Genomic DNA, 20,335 nt, shown 5'->3' with positions numbered 1-20,335 from the left:
GCAACTGAACAGAATTGCAGTTGTGAAATTGGTTTTTGGTCCCACAACAATTGATTCTCAAGATCATTTGGTATAGAATTTCGTATTCTCAAAGTAATTTAGCCAACGAATTGAAAAATTTGCAATTATCAATTATTATAATCATTGCTCACTTCTATGTATGCATGAACATTTTTCTCTCGAAAAGTTAAATTTTTTCAAATTACCTCTAGCAGTGATTATGATCTTTTAGTCATTGGGAGAAATGAAAGTTGAACTATAAGGGGACGTCGAGTCGGAGGTGCGTCTCTTTTCCGTGAGGTGGCGGAATATCCCCAATCCCTTGATATAGGAGGGATGTCCAATTGGTACACGAAACTACGGAGCTTAACGAAGAAGACTTTATTTCGAAGCACACTCAAAACAGACAACTGTACAGAATGGAAGCCACATTCCAACTCACGTTCTCTTCTCTTGGAAGATAGATTTTCTCTTCTCAACTTCTTTTAATAACGTATAAACAAACAAAACGCATTAGGTGCTGTAAGGCCACAAGAGAGTTAGTAAAAATATCCATACTGGGAAAATAGATTCGTTACAATCTCCCCCTCTGGCTCCGACGACGTCTCGGCGAGGAGCCAGTAAGAGCCATCTCTTATTTGGGAGTAGTTCCTGACGAACAGAACGGGAAGCTCCAGGCAACTGCTGACACTCTTGTCTCAGGTCGAAGTTCAGTTTTCGAGTCACACCGGTTCTGGGGACGTCGACTAGGGTTCGGATGCACTTTTGAAGAACGCCACTCTCTTGGGGTCCGGGTAACCACGGTTGTGGTCTCAGCATCTCGTAATGGAGTCAACTCCCTTTGGAATCGGTACTGCTTCACGGGATTCAAGACGAGTTCTTGTTTCCTCCCGTTCAGGAAATCTTCAGCTTCCTGAGTAGATTCAACGGTTTCACTGATCTTATCCAAAACATCATTCCCACTTTGGGACTCGCGGAGAGTCCGTGAACTCTTCTCCACTACAGTGAAGTTCAGCAGCTCACACTGCTTGGCTCCTTTACCAATCGGGCTGGATAACTTATCAGCGTGGCTGCCTGGACAGTAACGGGCAATATGACCACGATTTTTACACTGGTAGCACACTATCAGATCCCAACATCTTCGGGAAACGTGTCCACGTCGACCGCAGTTATAGCAAGCATGCCTTCCTCGCGAGGTCGAGTGAGAATTTGAAACACGACACTTTTCGTAGCCTTCTCCAGGGCCACCTTTACAGCGGTATACCCTGTCATCACCACTCTTGTTGATCTGGTGCTTGAGGAAAGGTCTTCCTCCCCCTAACTTGGAACATCTATGAGATTCTTCTGAGAAGGAATAAAGTTCTCGCTGCTCGATGAAAGGTATCGGTCCTCCCCCTGGCTTGAAGCATCGCTTGAACTCCGCCGGGGATGAATCAAGTTCTCGTTGCTGAGAAGTAAGGTGGGTACCTTTATCTTCACGAAGTCGACACGATTGTGACTCAGCAGGTAGTGCCAGGAGGGCACTGCTTTCAGATGGGCCTTCGACGAATGGATGTCGCTTCTCAGGAGCTTCAGAGAAGTACCACTTTCCTTGCTGAACATCCAGGACGATACCAGCATCACTGAGAAAGTCGGTACCGAGAAGGGTTCGGTTTTCTCTGGCCTGTGGTAGCACCATCATCTCGGTGGGAATCACTTTACCTTGGACGTTAATGTCCACAGTCGTAGTTAGGACTTCGGCTCTACGAGCATATCCATCGGCTAGTCTCATAACGATAGTCTTGCGGGAAAAGGGCAAACCATGTTCTTGTAGGAGATGATATAGCTTCTCCCCTGCCACCGAATGTGTGGCACCCGTGTCAGCACACACTGCTCCGCGCCTGTTACAAATCATCACTTCGATAGCATTTTTTTGACGTCTCTCAGTTGAGAAACTGTAAAAGTCCAACTCGTCGGCACTAACTTCTGGGGTGTTCGTGGCAGGATTGCACGTTCGACATCGGGACTTGACGACACCAGGTTCTCCGCACCCGTAACATCTTAGGATATGACTGCTACTGTCATCTTTCGATTCCGTATTAGGATGGGATGATAAACTATATAAGTCCAAAGCGTTGACACTGGGTCCTGGTCTATCCGTTGGAGGATTACACGTTCGGCATCGGGACTTGGTAACACCAGGTTCCCCACAACCATAACATCTTAAGACAGGATGACGTCCTGCATCTTCCGATTCCGGATTCGCACGTTGATTAGAATGAAAGTCTCTTTGTCGCACTGGGGACCTAAGGGGTTCATGTTGCTTTGACTGCAACCTCTTCCTCTCATATTGGATCTCGCTCTTTTTGTTTCGAAGGTTATCATAAGCATCCAGCTTCTCCACGATCTCTTCAGGGGTAGTCCACTCGCTCCAAACATCCAGAAAATGTTCTTTAACTTCAGGTGGGATCCTCTTCTTCATCTGATCCGAAATCATCAGATCTTTCAGCTCGTCAAAGTTTCCAATGTTCAGTTCGGACAGCCAGCCTTCAAAGTAACTTTGGATCTCAAAGTGATAGTCCTTCCAGGTACTTCCAGGTGCTTTTCTGTGAGTAGAAAAGAGCTGCCGAAACCTTTCCGCACTCAGCTTGAAACGGCGTAAGAGAACCTCCCGGATGTGGTCGTAATCATGAGCCTTATCTTCAGGTTCTCGAGCAATGAGTTTAGCAACTTCATTCGGCAAAACTCCCAGCAGATATGCAACCCAGTTCACCTTCTCCACTTTCAAGAATTTTAGTTGTCTTTCAAACAACTTTAGGAATAGCGACATATCATCTTCACTCGGATTGAAATTCGGGATCAACCTCTTCACGTCGAACTTGGGCTGATCGATGAGAGCGACGGATGGCTCTTCTGCCGGTTGCGAGAGACGTTGAAACTCAAGCTGCAACCGCATCTTTTCAAGTTCAAACGAACGTTCTCGTTCCTTTTCTTCGGCGATCCTAGATTGTTCCTTTTCTTCGGCGATCCTAGATTGTTCCTTTTCTCTTTCCTCAGCTATTCTAGCTCGTTCTTCTTCTCCCTCTCTTTCTCCGATAATAGTAGCCAGCAGGGCTTTCACGAATTCTTCCTCATAACCGGAGGACTTTGTTATTATATGCTTGAGATCTACTACACGCGAATCATTCGGAACTTCCTCTCCTAATTCTAGAGCGAGTAGGATCAAATCACGTTTCTTACCTTTGGCCAAGTACGCCATTTCGATTTTAGGAGCTACCAGGAACCTCACAGTTGAGATCGAATGTCCATTTCGTACTGCCTTGAGTTCGAGCCACGACGTTGGGCGCCAGTTTTATAAGGGGACGTCGAGTCGGAGGTGCGTCTCTTTTCCGTGAGGTGGCGGAATATCCCCAATCCCTTGATATAGGAGGGATGTCCAATTGGTACACGAAACTACGGAGCTTAACGAAGAAGACTTTATTTCGAAGCACACTCAAAACAGACAACCGTACAGAATGGAAGCCACATTCCAACTCACGTTCTCTTCTCTTGGAAGATAGATTTTCTCTTCTCAACTTCTTTTAACAACGTATAAACAAACAAAACGCATTAGGTGCTGTAAGGCCACAGAGAGTTAGTAAAAATATCCATACTGGGAAAATAGATTCGTTACAGAACAAAATTTCCACTATATCCTGTGTGTATATATAAAGCTTAAAAACAAGAAAAGGTGGGGGGGGGGTAAAATATGACATTTCTGCATAGATTCCTTGCAAGAAATACAGCAGAATATATATAGAGAATGATATGGTTTTTTCTCAGCCAAATACATCAAGGAAATAGACATTTTTGCAGATATTACGCAGAGGTGAACTCAGAAAGAAACGCCATCTGGTCTCTGGCTGGAATCGAATTCAGATTCTCGCACAAACTGAGGAAGTGTGCCACCTTATACACCACTGGAGACATGACCCTGCCTTCCTTATTTCATACACTGTGGTGCAAGGTGCTGAATTAGTAGCCTTCCTTAACTTCAGCAAATGACACCACAGGTGGGGCGGTAGAGAAAGTGAGATAACTTTTCCTCAGCCCAATACATCAAGGAAAAAAACATTTTCTGCATATTACGCCGAGATGAAATCGGAAAGAAACACCTTGTCTCTGCATAATATTCACCTTATAATATACAGAAAATGTCCATTTACTTGATCCCTTAAGCACAGAGTATGTTTACAAAGAGTGTGTAATAAATAGGGCTGGTCCTATCAATTGGGTTGGTTAATCGATCAATTGTTAATCACAGTTAAAAATTTTAGTTTAATTAATCAACTCAATTAAAATTCAATTGAAATTTTTAATAAAATTTTGTGACTTAACTTGATTTCTTTTGAAAAAACCAATTAGATGTCATAAAAATCATGTTATATACAGAACATTTTGGATAAGCGACCATATTTAAAAATATTTGAATCAATGTTTTGATCAATTGCAATAAAAACTGATGATTTCAGTTTCAAATTGAGTGATAGGAGTGTAGGTGTCGCTGTGAAAGTTCTATATCAAAAGAGTTTTAAAAGAAGACAAAAATGTATTGTCTCCACTACTACTAAACCAGACATGCACCTCATCCATATTCCTCTGCGGAACTTCTAACGAATTGGTACATGTTGGAATGCGTGTGTATGTATAGTGAACCTTTCGTGAAGTTTGTTTCTGTGTAATGCTTGTTATGTGTAGTGGTACCATCTGCAATCAATTTTTTAAACTATGAGTTATGAACATATTATTGAAAGCATCAGCTCAAATACAATTTGAGAGGAGTTTATAGGAAAACAAGCAAAACAGCAACCATTCCAAAAAACGGCAAGATTAAAATAAAGAAATTACAGGTTTAGGCAATTATGTTCAGCATATTAAATTGCTTGAAGTGGGAAGCCTTAATTTTTTAACCTATTCCTATATTTGTTTACATCTACCAAATAGGCGAGCGCAATGAAAGATGCTATAAAAATATATTTCAATTTTTAATATTTTTTGGTCACAAAAACATTAGATTAAAATTTGATTAATCAGTCAAGTAAGCGATTAAAAATTTGATTAACTAGTTGAAAAGTTTAATCAGTTCCCAGCCCTAATAATAAGCGATAATAATCCGATCCTTTTAGTTTATTTCTTGAAATGAGAGAAAAGAAGCATCATTTTCAAAAAAAATTTACAATGCTATAACTGAATGCTTTTTTATATCTTTAACATTAGGCCTTTGACAATCACTTGTTATAAGCGAGATTCTCATTATAAGCTGTACTCATTATATCAGATTTTTTACTGTAATTACTTTCAAATATTGAAATTAGTAGTATACCTCCGATACCTCATTCAATATCCCTGACCTACAATATTGAAAACGTATTTCAATTCTTTGAAACTTACATGATCTTCTTCATCCTCATCTATAGAATATCTCGAGTAACTTGACCAAGCAGGAACACTTATAGGCAAAGATCCAGCACATACATGTTTGCTTGGAGGTCCGTCCCTTTTCAGCGGCACATTATCTTCAGTACTACTACCTGGATGTAGAGAACAAAAAGTTTCACATAAATTTTGTAGATAGCATTATCTAAAATGTGCATAATTTTTTTGGATAGATTTATATAAATACAGGTGAACTTGGCTAATTCAAACTTGGTTAATTCAAATTTAAGGAATTTCCCTTGAGGTTCTTATTCAATTTAATCTTAAAATTACCTGTTTAGTTCAATCGTTTCCCCTAATGTTTTGGATAATTCAAAGTTTGATTCAGATATGTCCTTTGCAAATTGTGCTTTCTCAGAATCATGTTTAAATGTTGGTCACTTTTCTTTATTCCATGGTTCACTGATGTTTTCTCATAATATAACATTTAGCCAACATTAAAAATTAGAAACAAAATTTAAACTTTTTTTATTGCGGCTTTTAGCAATAAGTAAGAAGCAATGTTTTCACATCACCAATTCCATACACTAACTTTTGTCTACCTGTGGGTAGCTGGAGCTTAATCTGTTCTTAAATGACTTCATTAGCACCTGCCAAAAAAGCAAATGCCACTACTGAGAACATACGAAAGTGTGTGTGTGAGAGCAGCAATCTCTACATAAATGGAATGTTTAAAAGCTGGAGTGCTGAAATCCCAGTCACTTATATGGTAAAATGTGTTGAAGATTCGTATCTCTCAATTGTTAATTTATTTTGAACATCCATGTAGCTTGGCATCATTTTTGCCATTTTCAAATCAATGCCCATACACCTGTTCAACTTGAGGGAAATCTGGTTGCCTTATGGTTGTGCACATTAGTGAAGAAGCAGAGAATATAAAGTCACGTAGAATAAACTCATGAACAGGAATATTCATAAACATAAGAAAGCAAATAGAGTTACCTATTCTAACACTTGCAGAAGCGACGGGACATGTTGGGAAAAAACAGGTTTATTTGAGCTTGAAAATTGCATCTTTTAGTCTCTAAAATAAATCAACTGAAAGATTTTGCCCAATATAGCTGCCAACTTTGGAGAATTATAATTAGGGAGGTCTTTACACAGATCCAAATTCTGTATAAAAATGAATTTAAAAAGGATTTTTTGGAAAACACTGTAGGGATTTTTCATTATTAAAAGTAAAATGGTAGAGATTTTCCCCTTTTGCAAAAACGTGACATAGTGCAAAGGCATCGCACAAAGTCGGAAATAATCACCAACCAGTAGGTAAAATTACCTGTTATTACTGCTTTCCAAATCATGGCAACAAAAAAATTGCCATCAACTCCAAATGGGACATACAGACTCAATGGGAAATGTGGTCAAAGCATATACAAGCCAATTTTGGATGTCACAAGGCCGAATTGATGCTGGCTGTTTGGTGAATTTTGTCGCCCCCCAAAAAGGAAATACTTTTTTTAATATTTGATGCAATGGTGAGAATTTGCATTACGCTTCCGACACAGTTTCAAAGGATTAAAACGGAAAGCATGTCTTTCTTCCAAGTAAATTTTTGGGAATACTTTTTTCCCTAAAAGTTGGGATTTCTTACAATCATGGTCAAATTTTGGGAGATAAAAGAATTTTTTGAGAGTCCGGGAGATGGAGTAAGAAGTTCAGGAGACCCCCCCCCCTGAAAATCCGGGAGACTTGGCAGCTATGCAATATTGAAGAGCATTCAAAAGAAAGAAAATTAAAATTGCAAATGAAATATTTTTTAAGTGGTCATTTATATTTTTTTAGGCACAGTAAGTGATAGCATTGAATACCTTTTCATAATTATTGAGAGTTTATTTTTTGGGAAAGTATTGTCCTATATATTGATGAATTGAATAATTCAAACTGTTTTCTGCCCCCTTCAGCTTCGAATTAACTAAGTTCGACTTTGTATTATACAGTAGAAAAAGTAAATAATACACTTACCATCAGTTTCATCATCAGAATTATAAAATGGAGGATGCATATCACCAGTTTCGAATCCTTCCATGCAAAATACATCTGCAAAAAATTATTTTTAATTTCAACTTAATGAAGTAATTATTAGGCATGTCAAATAATCAATACATAAAGATTGTGCTTTAAATCTACATGCTAAAATTTCACTCACCTCCGACATCAATAGTAGCATGCCTAGAATGCATACTTCCTTTAGATCTGGTACGAGGTGGGTTCTAAAAAAGATATTTAATGACAATTTTCAAATTCAGTTCCAGAAGTAAAAAATTATCACAGAAGATGGGGAAATAAGAAATTTTTATCTCTATCTGATATTATTAATTACAGACAGCTATTATTTTCATGTATTTTCATAAAGCAAGAAACAATTTTATATTCATTACATAAAGAAATGTTCTAAAGAATTTTGGAAACACCTTAACCTCTTAATCAAGATTCACAAAATAATGAATTCAATTTTGTTCAGTAAAGAATTGCACTGCAACAGAGAACACCTAATCCTATAGATAACTACTACTACTTAACCGTACATGCACCTTGTACACATTCCTTTACAGAATTTCTGTGTAATGCTTGTTATGTGTAGATCTGCCACCAATTTTTCTAACTGTGAGTGAAGTGTAATGATTGAATAATTGTACCGTTGTTGGTACAATGGATAACTGCAGAACTTTCCCAGGACATGCAGCACTCTAACTGTATTACTACTCAATTTTAAATGCACCTCATAAACATTTCTCTGAGGAATTTCTAACAAATTGATACATACTGGAATGCATGTTGCGAATGTATGTTTGTAGACCTAATCACATAAGTTATATAATTATTTCATGCTACACTGGTGCTACTATCCTCCTTCTATATTTTGAAGCAAAAATGACAAATGTCTGAATTTTTGTGTTACATGTTACATAAGCATCATGTTAAATGTCTGCCTGCGGAGAGACTTTTACACATAAGAGCAGCAGATTGCGTTCGGACCTCAGAGTTGGAAACCATTGACACTCCAACTGCAAGCAACACCAGGGAGCATAAATAGGTTGCTATATATATTTTCAGCTGAACAGCACTTGTGAATATGAGAGGTACAAAATTTAACCCTTTGCAACCTCTTGCATAAGTTGCATTAAAACGTAAGCAAAATAGCAGGAAACTTTGACCTACAAGGGTATGTAGAAGGTGGCAACATAATACAAGAATATAAACTATGCTAAAAAAGCAAAACAAATACATGATGCACCATTACTGCCCTGAAATTATGGTATCAATACAAAAGTAAGTCTTAACATATCATCAGTGGGAAAAGACTTATTTGCCAAATAGGGATAGTGAGGGGCAGCAAGCTTCTCACAAGCACAGAAGATTTAAATGTGGGCAAGAACATAATTTATCCCTGCACTATAATTTAACTGCAATATAATCAGAGAGAGAGAGAGAGAGAGAGACAGAGAGATGTGTGGGAAATACTTTTTACTACTTCTATAAAACAATGAGACACCATGATGGTGATGGGCTGTATACATCTGATTCTAAAATATCAAGATTTTACTGTACATGAAATATGTGTGGGGACTGAGGATCAGTTTATTTCTCAGATTACCCTCCACTATGTGTTCATAGAACTTAGATACCATGATGTGACTAGGTCTATCCTTCATTTTAAAGTTTGATCATGAAAGAATTGATTAGGTGGCCATAACTCTGTGTATTACATTAATTCCTGAATAAATAATTAATCACAGAAAATATCCTAAAAGGTGCATAATAAGTGATTGTGAAAAAAGGAAAAGATTGGAATACAATTTTTTTTTACGAGATACTCACATTGACTGAATGTAATCTACGGAATGATCGCTTTGGTTGTTGCTGTTGCACTGGAGTATCTTGCACCTTTTCTATCGTTTTCATGAGGATGTCCTGGGGCTTGCTTTGTACATTGGGAAATTCTGATGAAGAACAAGAATCATCGCCTGAGAACAAAATCAATCACAGATACAGGTATTTTTCCCCCTCTCGTACTGCAGATAAATAACTTTCTCAAATTCTACACTGTTCTAGGTTTTTTTTACTATACATAATTCATTTTTTATTTCTTACAGTAAACAATAATTCATGAATTCGGGAATTAAAATTTTGGTTGAATTTTTTAAAAAGCATTGGAAACAACTAAAGAAATTTTAAAAAAATCATGTTTCACTTCATTACTAAAATCATGAACATGAATAACGCATAGATTGGTTGAATTTTTTAAAAAGCATTGGAAACAACTAAAGAAATTTTAAAAAAATCATGTTTCACTTCATTACTAAAATCATGAACATGAATAACGCATAGATAAATACAGTAGACTCTTGCTTATCCAGTCTAGTTAAAAACTCATACAAAATAATTCTCTGCAATTTCAAAGCTGCTCGAAAACTGACATTAAGATGTAGCTACGCAAAATTTACCATTAAAATCTCCCGACCTGTGCTAGCCACACCTCAAACAGGTGCAAAACACCTTTTGCACAAGTTAGAGCACAAGTGGAGGGACATTACGTTGCAGAGGATGGATAAAATAGAGAAGCAGTTATCTATCATGGATTTTTTCAAAAAACAAAAACTGCTTTGACTTTTTCATCTCAGGACTACCTTTTGACATTTATGTCATCATTTATCAATGAACAGTGAACTAAGTTTAAACAATTTTTATAGGAATTAAAGTATAAATTAAAATGTAAGTTTATTTTATAAAACCATATGTATTTATACTGCATAGTATACATGATTTCGTTCATGTTTCCTGCAATCAATTTAGACATAATAGAATTTATCCTAAACTGTGTCCAATATTTTTATTCTTGGACCATTTATTCTGTAATAAATTTTTAAAACATACAATTTAGTGCGTAACAAGAAAGAAATTATGTATTTGCCTGTACTTAGAGGTCGGAAAATTTGAATGAGAGTGAGTTTTGGTATAAAAAGGGTGTTTTTGATAACAATGAGTGGGAAGGGAGGATAGGAAGCGAGCATTCATATAACTCTGGCCTATCAGATTTTTCTGTTCTCAGGCCCACCCTTCTGCCACATTATTGCAGAGTCTACTGTAATGCAAAGTAATTTTCAAAATGACAACATTTCATACATACTTGAATTTGGGTTAGGAGTAGTAGGTGATGGAGGTGAAAGACTGTCTTCATATATTTGATGGGCTTCCAGACTTTTTGAATCTTTCTTTTTTAATAAGAGATAAACCATAGCTTGTTTGTGTTTCCTCACTTTCTGTTGTAGAGACAGATACCTTGCTTGCTGCTGCTCTGTGAATATCCTAAACGATAGAATGACCAACAGGAAAAATATCAAATAAACATATCAGTTAAAAATGTGAAACAAGAAATATCAACTCGTCCTTCAACAGAGCACACTGATTTAAATCAGCTCGATGGAAAAAAAAAATCATTGATTTAAATCACACAAAATTCAAATTTCCCTTTTCTTTTATTTAGTTTCAATAGTATTGAAGGAAAAGTAACCTAGTATGGTACGCGTGTTATTGAAATGTGGTAAAGTTCTTGATTAAAAGAAATACAGCAGATCTGGTAAATATACATTCGAATCTAATCCCTAGATACAAGTACAGAAAAATAACTGTTCCAACTCTACATTTTGTGCATGGAAGAAATTGCAGGAAAAATATAGGGAGCTAAACGTAAATATAAGTGCACTAAGTATTTGCAATGCCTTACATTGAATCACTATAGTTTCCCTGATAAAAAAACAAAAAACATTAGTTTTTATATGAAGTCTTCAATTCTAGGCCCTAATTGCTAAATCAAAATATAGTAGATGTTGTACATACATAAATATCGTTGGACTTGAAATTTTAATATGAAAAGTGAAAGTAGAGTTTGATTATTTTTTTTGCTAAAACTAATAAAATCTGTGAAAGAATAAAGATGTGTAAATTATTAAGCAACATCATGCAAGCTGGAAGTGAAACTCATAATAAATGCATGCATCAATTGCACAAGAAACAATCTTGTCCATAGAATATTTTTTTTCACTTAGTTTATGCTGATGGGGGGGGGGGGGGATTTTGCATTTGTTTGTAGATCAAGTGAATTGAGGAACTTGTACCATATGTGAAAAATATTAATATATGATGTTAATTTGGGCTCAATGACCTTTCATGCCACATAACCACGGATTTTTGCTGTCTGTACAGTCAAATACCATTATAGCAAAAATCTAATTTTAACAAAACCTTTTTTCTAATCAGATAAGTTTTCATAGGAACAATGCAAAAACCTGGAATTCCTCTATAACAAAATTTTGTTATAACGAAGTGATTTCTCCAGTCTCTTGGAATTCGTTATAACAGGATTCTGCTGTATTTCTTGCTTACAGTTTGTTTGTTTCTTATTGTTTGTTAGTTTAATCATTAATGCTGAATTAAATATGAGAGATTAAGGGGAAAAGACAATGATTAACAAGATTTGTTTCAATTAATAAGCAGTCAGTTAATTTAAATATTAAAAAGAAAATCCAATTTTTTTTAAAATCATGATTTTTTTTATATCCTGACTTTCAATAAGACACCGAGAAAATTCTCAATTCGTACATGAGGGACAATTTTCTGATTTGGATACTGACTTAAATCAGAGATCAAATTATATCTTTGACATTTAGAAAACAAATGGGACAAATAATGATGAAAAACACATGAATAGATGATGGGTGTGTAGCTCCTTTATCAGAAATTTTTTGAGACTCATTTTTACTACAAAAATTGATTACACAAAATCCTTTATCTTCTTTCTCATACTATAATTAGAATTATAAAAAAAAAGAATTTGCTCTATACACAGGGCTGCAACGAAAAAAGTGCGGAGGGGTCTGGTGACCGGAATGTTGTACCACAAATGGTGACAAGTTTAACCTTTTTTCTACTTAAAATTATGGGGACAAAATTGTTGAAAAATGGGTACTGGTCATGGGGGACACAGTGAATTTTCATTTTTATTTGCAGCCGTGCCTATGTAGAACACATAAGGCAATGACTAAAGATACACTATGAAGAATGGCCTCTTGCAGATGTAATAAATATAAAGAGATTTTACTTCTACAATCTTATGAAAAAGTAATTTTTCCTAATGAAAATATGGGAAAAATTATCCATTTAATTATAAAATCACAGCAAGTCAGTAGTTGACAAAAGGCGTGAATGCGAGCAGATCTCTCCGTTAAAAAGTCTCGCCACAGAGAGCAACAGGCCTACAACGTAACAAATATTCAATCATTACACTTCATTCACAATTTGAAGTATAGGTGGCAGCACTGAAATATCAAGCACAATACTAGCTACACACTCAGACTGTTAGGTGCACTCACTTTGTTCCAGACTCTGCCACGAAGCTGGGCTGGAAGAGATCTCTGCAACGGGATAAGTCTGGTGGCAGAGCCCCTGGCGTTCATTCATTCAGTAGTTGACAAAGTGTTCAAACATCCAATAAGAACAAAAGTAGAAATTCAGTTGTTATTTTTAAGTTCACTTTAAGGGCCCCCCCCCCCCAGGACATTGCAAACCCTATGTCTGCCACCTTGGTGTATTTACAGGAAGAGGGGGAAAATTTAGCAAACTATTAGCCCAGGGTGATAAGTTTGGTGAGGCGGCAAATTTGAAGTACAAGTGGTCAATGGAATGGGAAAAGGGTGGCAAAATTTATATAGCCCACAGGTGGTAAAACCATAAATCCATCACCGCCTAGATAGCAAGAGACCAAGTAGGTCAAAGAGTGACCTAGAGAGTCATTTGCGAGCATCTGAGTGACCCCAATCACATGCTTTACCACCAAAACATTACGTAAGCATGTGATTGAAAGATCAAAAAGTGACAAAGTGACATAGTGTGCGAGGGACCAGATCAGTGAGTGACCAAGAGAGTCTGCTGCAAGCCTGTGAGTGACCTAGAGTATGCAAGAATGTGATTAATAAAAACAATATGCACATATGTAAATGGCACAAAAAGTGACGGAGAATGTGTAGGTACAGAAGCAATAAAAAAAATAAGTGAGTGACCAAAAGAGTATGGTGAGACAAAGGCATATTTACAGACAGCCACAATGAGATGCTTCGTCACTCGGGACAAGCATGTATTTTGGCACTCTCCTTGTAATGCTGAAGGGTGTAATTTGCACCCTATATGATCCTGCGCCAAGGGCACCAGACCCACCTGCCTTCCCCTCCTCTAGTTGCGGCCTGCTTACAAGGGTGGGGGGGGGGGGAAGGGTGGCTAAGTGGACTATATCCCAGGCCAGCAAATTTGAGGAAGCAGAAAAATTCATGTAGCCCACAGGTGGCAAAACCATAAATTCGCCTGTGGCAGACACTGATTTTTCATATTTATTCACGATTCTCAATAACTATTAGTATTATTACCTAATACGATCCTCCATAGCCTTTTGTTCTTCTTTAAGGTAGGCAGAAACTTGCTGTTGGATGTGTTTGAAAGCATGTTCTAAGCTCTTGCTACTCGATGACAATTCAACTCCTTAAAAGAAAAGATTTTAATATAAATGAAAATTCATTCAAAATCATGTGAAAACACATGAAATATTTCTAGGGTATAAAGTGTGTATATAAAAAAATTATGAATGAGGGTAAACATTTTATTCATCAGGACATACCTATGTTGTTCTGCATGAAGTTATCATTGACTTCTGGAAGAAGAAGCTTGAAAAGCGAGGAATAGTTTTCGGATTCCATCAATGTAGTGACTCGACTAGGATCCTTCTAAAACAAATGAAATAGTGTTAAAAATTATACAAGAAATATATATTATTCACCTATTATATCACATATAATTTATCATATTACAGGGCTGGACCAATTGCAAAAACCTAGAACAATTTTTAGGCATCAAAAAAATTTCCACCCAAAGAAAAAGGTCCAAAATAATGCTTCTTTCATTTTTTCAAAGCATAGTAGCATACCCTCTTTCATGTGTTGGCAGATATGCTGCTATACATTCCAAACATTTTATGCTGCTTTCAGCCTGAATTTAATAGTAGCTACATGAAGAAAAGTTCACGCACCAATACCAATTTCGCCACCTTAATTGCCATGGCAACCAGGTGCCTGGGATTTGCTCAGCCTGGTCATATTATATTCACCATATTTATTGTTATAGGTAGGATGCGATATGAATGATCCCACCAAAATTCTAATGAATTATCAATGATTTTAGAAAGTGTACCTCAATGCAGCAGTTGACCAGAACACGGTCGCTGTCATCCAAATGTTTTGCATAGACATCAAGTTCACAACCAATGCATGAAGTGATGACCCAACCATCTATGCATCGACTAGCACACAAACTTTTCTGGGCCTGAAAGAAAGAGTTGCACGTTTCATTGAAGTTATTATAAAACAGTCACTTTGCCATACTTAATAATCACCTATAAAAATATTTTACACAGAGTTTATAGAACACTTTAAACTCTAAATAAGCACACACAAAAACCCTGTGTATAAGCTTTCCATACATCCTAGATCAGAAAATGGGTCTATGCAAAGTAGGGCTGGGGAATAAATTAAAATTTTTAACTGGTTAATCAAAAAATTTTAATCTATCAATCAACTGATTAATCAAATTTTAATTTAGCCCCCATTTAGTAGCCTCTATATGGGGAGTATAGTATTTATTATTTTATAACAAACTAATTAGGCATCTTTTTTATATTAATTGATGCTACAAAAACATATTTTGTTCATTTCTCTCTCATTGACCTGTTTCTTTTGATGGGGACCCCCTGCGGAAGCAATTGTTTGCTGCGGTCAAGTCAGTTTTTTTTTGTACCACTGTGTCAGGAAAGTTTTTTGACAAGGACGTACCGGGTAACGAACTCGTGACACCTCTAAACATCCTTTGGTACTTTAGGCGAATATCTTATCGACCGGGCTACCGCACTCAAAATAAGTCATTGGATTTTCTCAAGATATACATAGTATAGGTGTCTGTAGCTGAAAAACTGCTAGGTAGAAATGTATAGGTGTTGGAGAAAATGACAACCGGCACAGACCTAAATAAATTTATGCAACAAAATATTTTTTCCAACAGTGAAAGAAATTGGATTAAATGATAAAAGCAATGGAAGTGATATAAGCTGCCGAATGAAAAACTTAATACAATTGAAAAAAGAAAACTCCATGGATTTGAGAATAATTCTAATCAAGCAGAGCCTGACAGATCAAAAGGGAAAAAATTAAATGCCAAATTAATTTCTTGGGAGCAAAGTATTTTTTCCTCAAGAAAAACTCCAAAATCAGTGATGTCACTGTCATGTAGGGTCTAGGAGAACCTAGTTCTGAACGAGTGAAAATACACAGTGGGATTTATGAATTTATTTGAGCTTCCTTCTGAGATTTCTGGTATTCAATAAATTATTCATATTCAATATCAGTGACAGTGCAGAACATTTTTCCCCCCGGGACTTAGTGACTCTTCTATGTTGATACACACTGATATTTAAATTCCCAGAAATGTTGTGTTGTCCTCAGCAATTTTATGTGCCTCCTCCAATTTTTCAATATTGTGTACGAAAATTTTATGAATGCAAGAGAATTTTCACTGTGTGCACAACTTTGAAAGCACACTGGTGCTCAGATTCAGTAATCACACATGAGAACTTTTTCTGCTTGACAAATTCCAAGCACCAGGTCGCCATGGTGACCAGAAAATCGGTATTGGAGACAAATTTTTTATATGCACTTGCTAAAATGGAGTTAAAAGAATTGAGCAAAATGTTCCGATTTTATGAAAGTTATCTTTTAACATGGGAAGGAGGTGTTAAGTTACAGAAAAGCTGAGAAAAAGCCTTATTTAAAACCAGTTATCTTGAGCAAAGATGGCTCTGAGAAAATTTGACTACTACTTTACCACACACCAAATCCAGTCATATTGCCATTCATAAATTAAATGCTAATTAAATTAACTGCAACAGTAAACCTGGTGCCGTGAATTTGTCGAAACCAGTCAATAAAAGACCAACATTAATTTTAAAAGCTGTTTTGGAAGAAATGCTGGAGTTTACTTTCACATTGAAAGCACTTTTATAATTAAAGTACAAGATCAAGACTTTAATGAATCTATTATATTTTATTTGCTTCAAATTCTATGTATATTACTTGTAATTAGGTTTGTTTAAAAATTTGAATGGTGCGTATAGGCCTACACAAGGACATACCCAGGATCTGAACTAGAGGGGGGCAACTCACTGGTACTAAATTGATATGTCTATGCGGTGTGTCAATTACAACACTTTAATTTCTCTTCTGCGGGACAGCCCCTCGCTGGGTACGCCCATGGGCCTACACTATATTTCCTAATATTCTGATAGGTGCAAAAGTTGAATTCTTTACAAACTGAATATAGAGAAACATGATCCAAAAAAGAAATTCAAAGAATTGAGCAAAATGTTCTGATTTTATGATAATATATCTTTTAACATGGGAAGGGGATATTATTAGGTTCCAGAAAAGCTGAGCACACACACACACACACACAAACCTTATTTAAAACCATTTATCTTGAGCAAAAAATCTATAAAAGCTCTTTTATAAAACTTAAAAAAATCCAACCGATAAGCATATCGGTTACATTCGAGAAAATGCAACTAATTATTTATTGGTTGTATTTTTCAAGTTTTATAAAATAACTTTTATCAAACAAGTTTTATAAAATAACTTTTATCAAACAAGTTTTATAAAATAACTTTTATCAAACAAGTTTTATAAAATAACTTTTATCAAACAAGTTTTATAAAATAACTTTTATCAAACAAGTTTTATAAAATAACTTTTGTCAAACTTTTATAATGTAATCATAGCTCAAGTCAAAGTTTTAACTCAGACCCAGATTTTTTTTTAGCGCTAAAATTTTCCCCCAACTCGTATCATTCATGCGTCCATTTCCATAATACAGTATGCACGCGTAGTTTATTCTGAATATTCTCATTTAATAATTTAATATGATTAAATTAGCATTGTCATTTTAACATCTTTTTCCCACTCTGAAATTCGAATTTCTGGTAAGTCAAACTAATGACAACTCTAAAGTTTTCGTCAGCCACTGCACATTCTATCCATTGAAATTTGATTTTGTATAGGGTCTTGTTTCTGTGAAAATATATCTAAATTTTTGAAAATACATCCATAATTTTGTGAAAACCATCAATAATTTCGTGGAAAGTAATTTTGTGAGAGATGAGGCAATGTAGTTAATTTCATACAAAACAAATGAAATTTCAATTTTATGGCACTCTTAATTTGTATTTTGTGAAGGAACAGTTTCTCAGATTTAGGATTTTGTGAAGGGTCTGGAAAATAGACCCGAATTTCAACTGGACAAATCTCTGTTTCATAAGCATACCTTGTCTAAGCATTTATACAGTATTTTGAACTGCAAACTGTTAAAATTTAAGCAGCCAATTTGCATATACCCTATACAATTTATAAATATATAAATTGCTAGTTCAGGTACTGCTTTTACAAATGCAAGCCAAAAATAAATGGCCAATTTTAAAAATCTTCATAAATTGAAAATGATTGAATTTCAGAAATACATTAAAACCATTTTGAAAAACCACCTCTGTTGGGCCTATTTTTTCTGGTTCAAAATTTTTCTCTATACATTATATTTAATGTCCATATTTAATAGGGAAGGCCAATTTACTGAGACCAGTTTTTCTGCGGAATGGAAGGCAGCTGTCTTGAATTGGTTCTCAACTGAATTTTAATTTCTACTAGAGCTACAACACAATGTTAAACAAGGATAGCCTACACATTGAAGGGCCAGACATACCCCGCTTTACATCTCAGAGAGATGAACAAAGGTACAGAAATAAAAAAAATCTTTCTTCTCTGATTTTTTCTTTCTCTGAAAAATTTCTTCCCAATAATGCTTTGGAAGATACCTAAATAAATACAGTAAAACCATAGGGGGAGATAGACTTGGAAGTCTGGGGGTGGGGGGCAAGACGATGATGACGTCGATTCATCTATACATATATGCATTAGATCAGTCGACTCAGATCACCTTTGATGCTGGGGGGGGGGGGTGCAATGTTCCCACCACACCCCCATATTTCATATTTCCGCCCATGAGTAAAACCCTTTTTAATGGTCACCCCTCAGATGTGGTCATCTCATTTCACAGCGAAATAAAATTTTCCATCAAAAACCTATTTAAATAATGTATTCCAAACCCCTGTGTAACGGTCAAAGACACCATTTCCATCATTTATTCATTTGCTCCATTAGACTAAAATTCCTGTACGGGCATGAATAAGTGTAATTTTGATTGAGACTGCTCACTAAATGGCAGCACAAGTTCCAGTATTTGATCTACTTTATGGCTACTTCTGAATGAAATTTTGGCTTGAAAGATTTATATGAAGTTTACAGATGTTTGTAAGCTCTGATGTTAATTAAGGATCTAAAATCATGGGTTGCTAGTATATTTTACACCTGATTAAATATGGCCAGCTGTAGTAATCGTCGCTCACTATCACTACGAGGAAAAAATTGATGTCATCAAACAAGTGGTAATTTGTGACAATATCAGCAGAAGATTATGCTTACAGAGATAATGTGAGAATAAAAGATCATACCACCAAGAAACATCCGACATCGTTTAGAAATTAGCTATGTCATCTTAAGAAGAAGATGATGCAGAAGTGAAGCATAAGGAGTAAATAAGCAGTGTTAAAAACTATTCAGTTTTTTAAGTACCGTATTGGAAGCATTAAATATATTTTCCTGTAAACACACAATGACAGAATGGCACTGGATTTAGTCTTGCAGCTTAAAATACATTTTGAGGGAGTTGAAATACTCAACGAAACCTACCAAACAGCGATTAATTAGTTTTTCGAATACATAGTCACAATTTCGTATGTACATATAAACTTTTTTAAGTAACCATGATCCTCGCATGTGTGTGTGTGTGTATTCCTAAAAGATCTATATAATCTGGGAATATGTTAGTGTTAAAAATCTTTGTATAATATTTCTTTCGTAACTTTAATTGTGCATCATTTCAATCATTATGCAATTTCATAACTTCGAATACTGAATATCTTATATTGTTAGAATTTCATTCATTTTCAAATAATTCAATTATTGTTGAAACAGTAAAATACACAGTATTAACAGGAACCCCACCAGATACAATCACTTCTCTTTAATGGACAAATTTTTTTGTCCGCAAAAGTGGTTTTACTGTACTTAGCAATTTTTACTCAAGATATTCGCAATTTTTTCAATAAAAAGAAAATTCTCATCCTGAACACATTTCCTATGGATGTTATTAAGACACTTACCTTTGTCACCCCTCCCAAATCCAACAAAACATCATACACTTGGGACGAGAAGAAATTATCAGTTAGGGCATCCTCAGACAAATTAAGAGCACAAGAATCTTGTAGCTGCACAGATGGTCCTTTAACATGTATCCTTACATTCAAGCATGGACATACCAGCTGTACCATGGTGAATTTTACTGCAATAAACAAATATGCAATGGTAAGTTATATTGAAAAAAAAACTGCAATTATTAATATGATCCGTAATTTAAACTGTGTGTGAACTTCATTTTACAATTTTCCGAACAATAATTGTAAAAAGGTAAAGTTTTTAACAATAATTTCAGTAACAAAAAAAACTTACAAGGATTTAAAAAAAGTTCTCAGTAAAGGTTTTAAGAAATGATATTCGAAAGAATCGTTTTAAAGGGAAAACATGTTCTCAACAATTTCAAAAGCAGTATCGAAGCAATGTTTCAAAACATGTTTGAAACAATAGTTTATAGAAATGTTCCGAAATAGTAGTTAAAAACACATTCT

At 35.6% G+C, this 20,335-nt stretch overlaps 1 protein-coding gene across 8 annotated transcripts in view; it reads right to left on the bottom strand.

The window, feature by feature from the left end:
- LOC149078793 (uncharacterized) overlaps positions 1-20,335 on the bottom strand; it is a 99,346-nt gene that overhangs the window by 6,466 nt on the left and 72,545 nt on the right. For 2 of the 8 annotated variants that reach the window (XM_089240909.1, XM_089240908.1), the window contains exons 2-10: positions 19,814-19,992; positions 14,689-14,820; positions 14,120-14,222; positions 13,872-13,983; positions 10,583-10,761; positions 9,274-9,419; positions 7,601-7,664; positions 7,417-7,491; positions 5,410-5,549 (exon numbers count right to left, since the gene is read on the bottom strand). In XM_089240909.1, the coding sequence (XP_089097035.1) occupies positions 5,410-5,549; positions 7,417-7,491; positions 7,601-7,664; positions 9,274-9,419; positions 10,583-10,761; positions 13,872-13,983; positions 14,120-14,222; positions 14,689-14,820; positions 19,814-19,981 (1,119 nt within the window). In that variant the 5' untranslated portion in view covers positions 19,982-19,992. Of the gene's footprint in view, positions 1-5,409; positions 5,550-7,416; positions 7,492-7,600; positions 7,665-9,273; positions 9,420-10,582; positions 10,762-13,871; positions 13,984-14,119; positions 14,226-14,688; positions 14,821-19,813; positions 19,993-20,335 lie in introns of all 8 variants that reach the window. The other 6 variants (XM_089240907.1, XM_089240906.1, XM_089240911.1 and 3 more) reach the window with 3 other exon arrangements.

This window comes from Pholcus phalangioides, unplaced genomic scaffold (genome assembly GCF_987345545.1).
Source record: "Pholcus phalangioides strain wild (caught in Gottingen) unplaced genomic scaffold, Ppha-v1.0 ptg000013l_1, whole genome shotgun sequence".
Classification (NCBI taxonomy): Eukaryota; Metazoa; Arthropoda; class Arachnida; order Araneae; family Pholcidae; genus Pholcus; species Pholcus phalangioides.
Note: the sequence above shows the minus strand (reverse complement) of the source record. Positions and strands in the feature narration are given on the sequence as shown.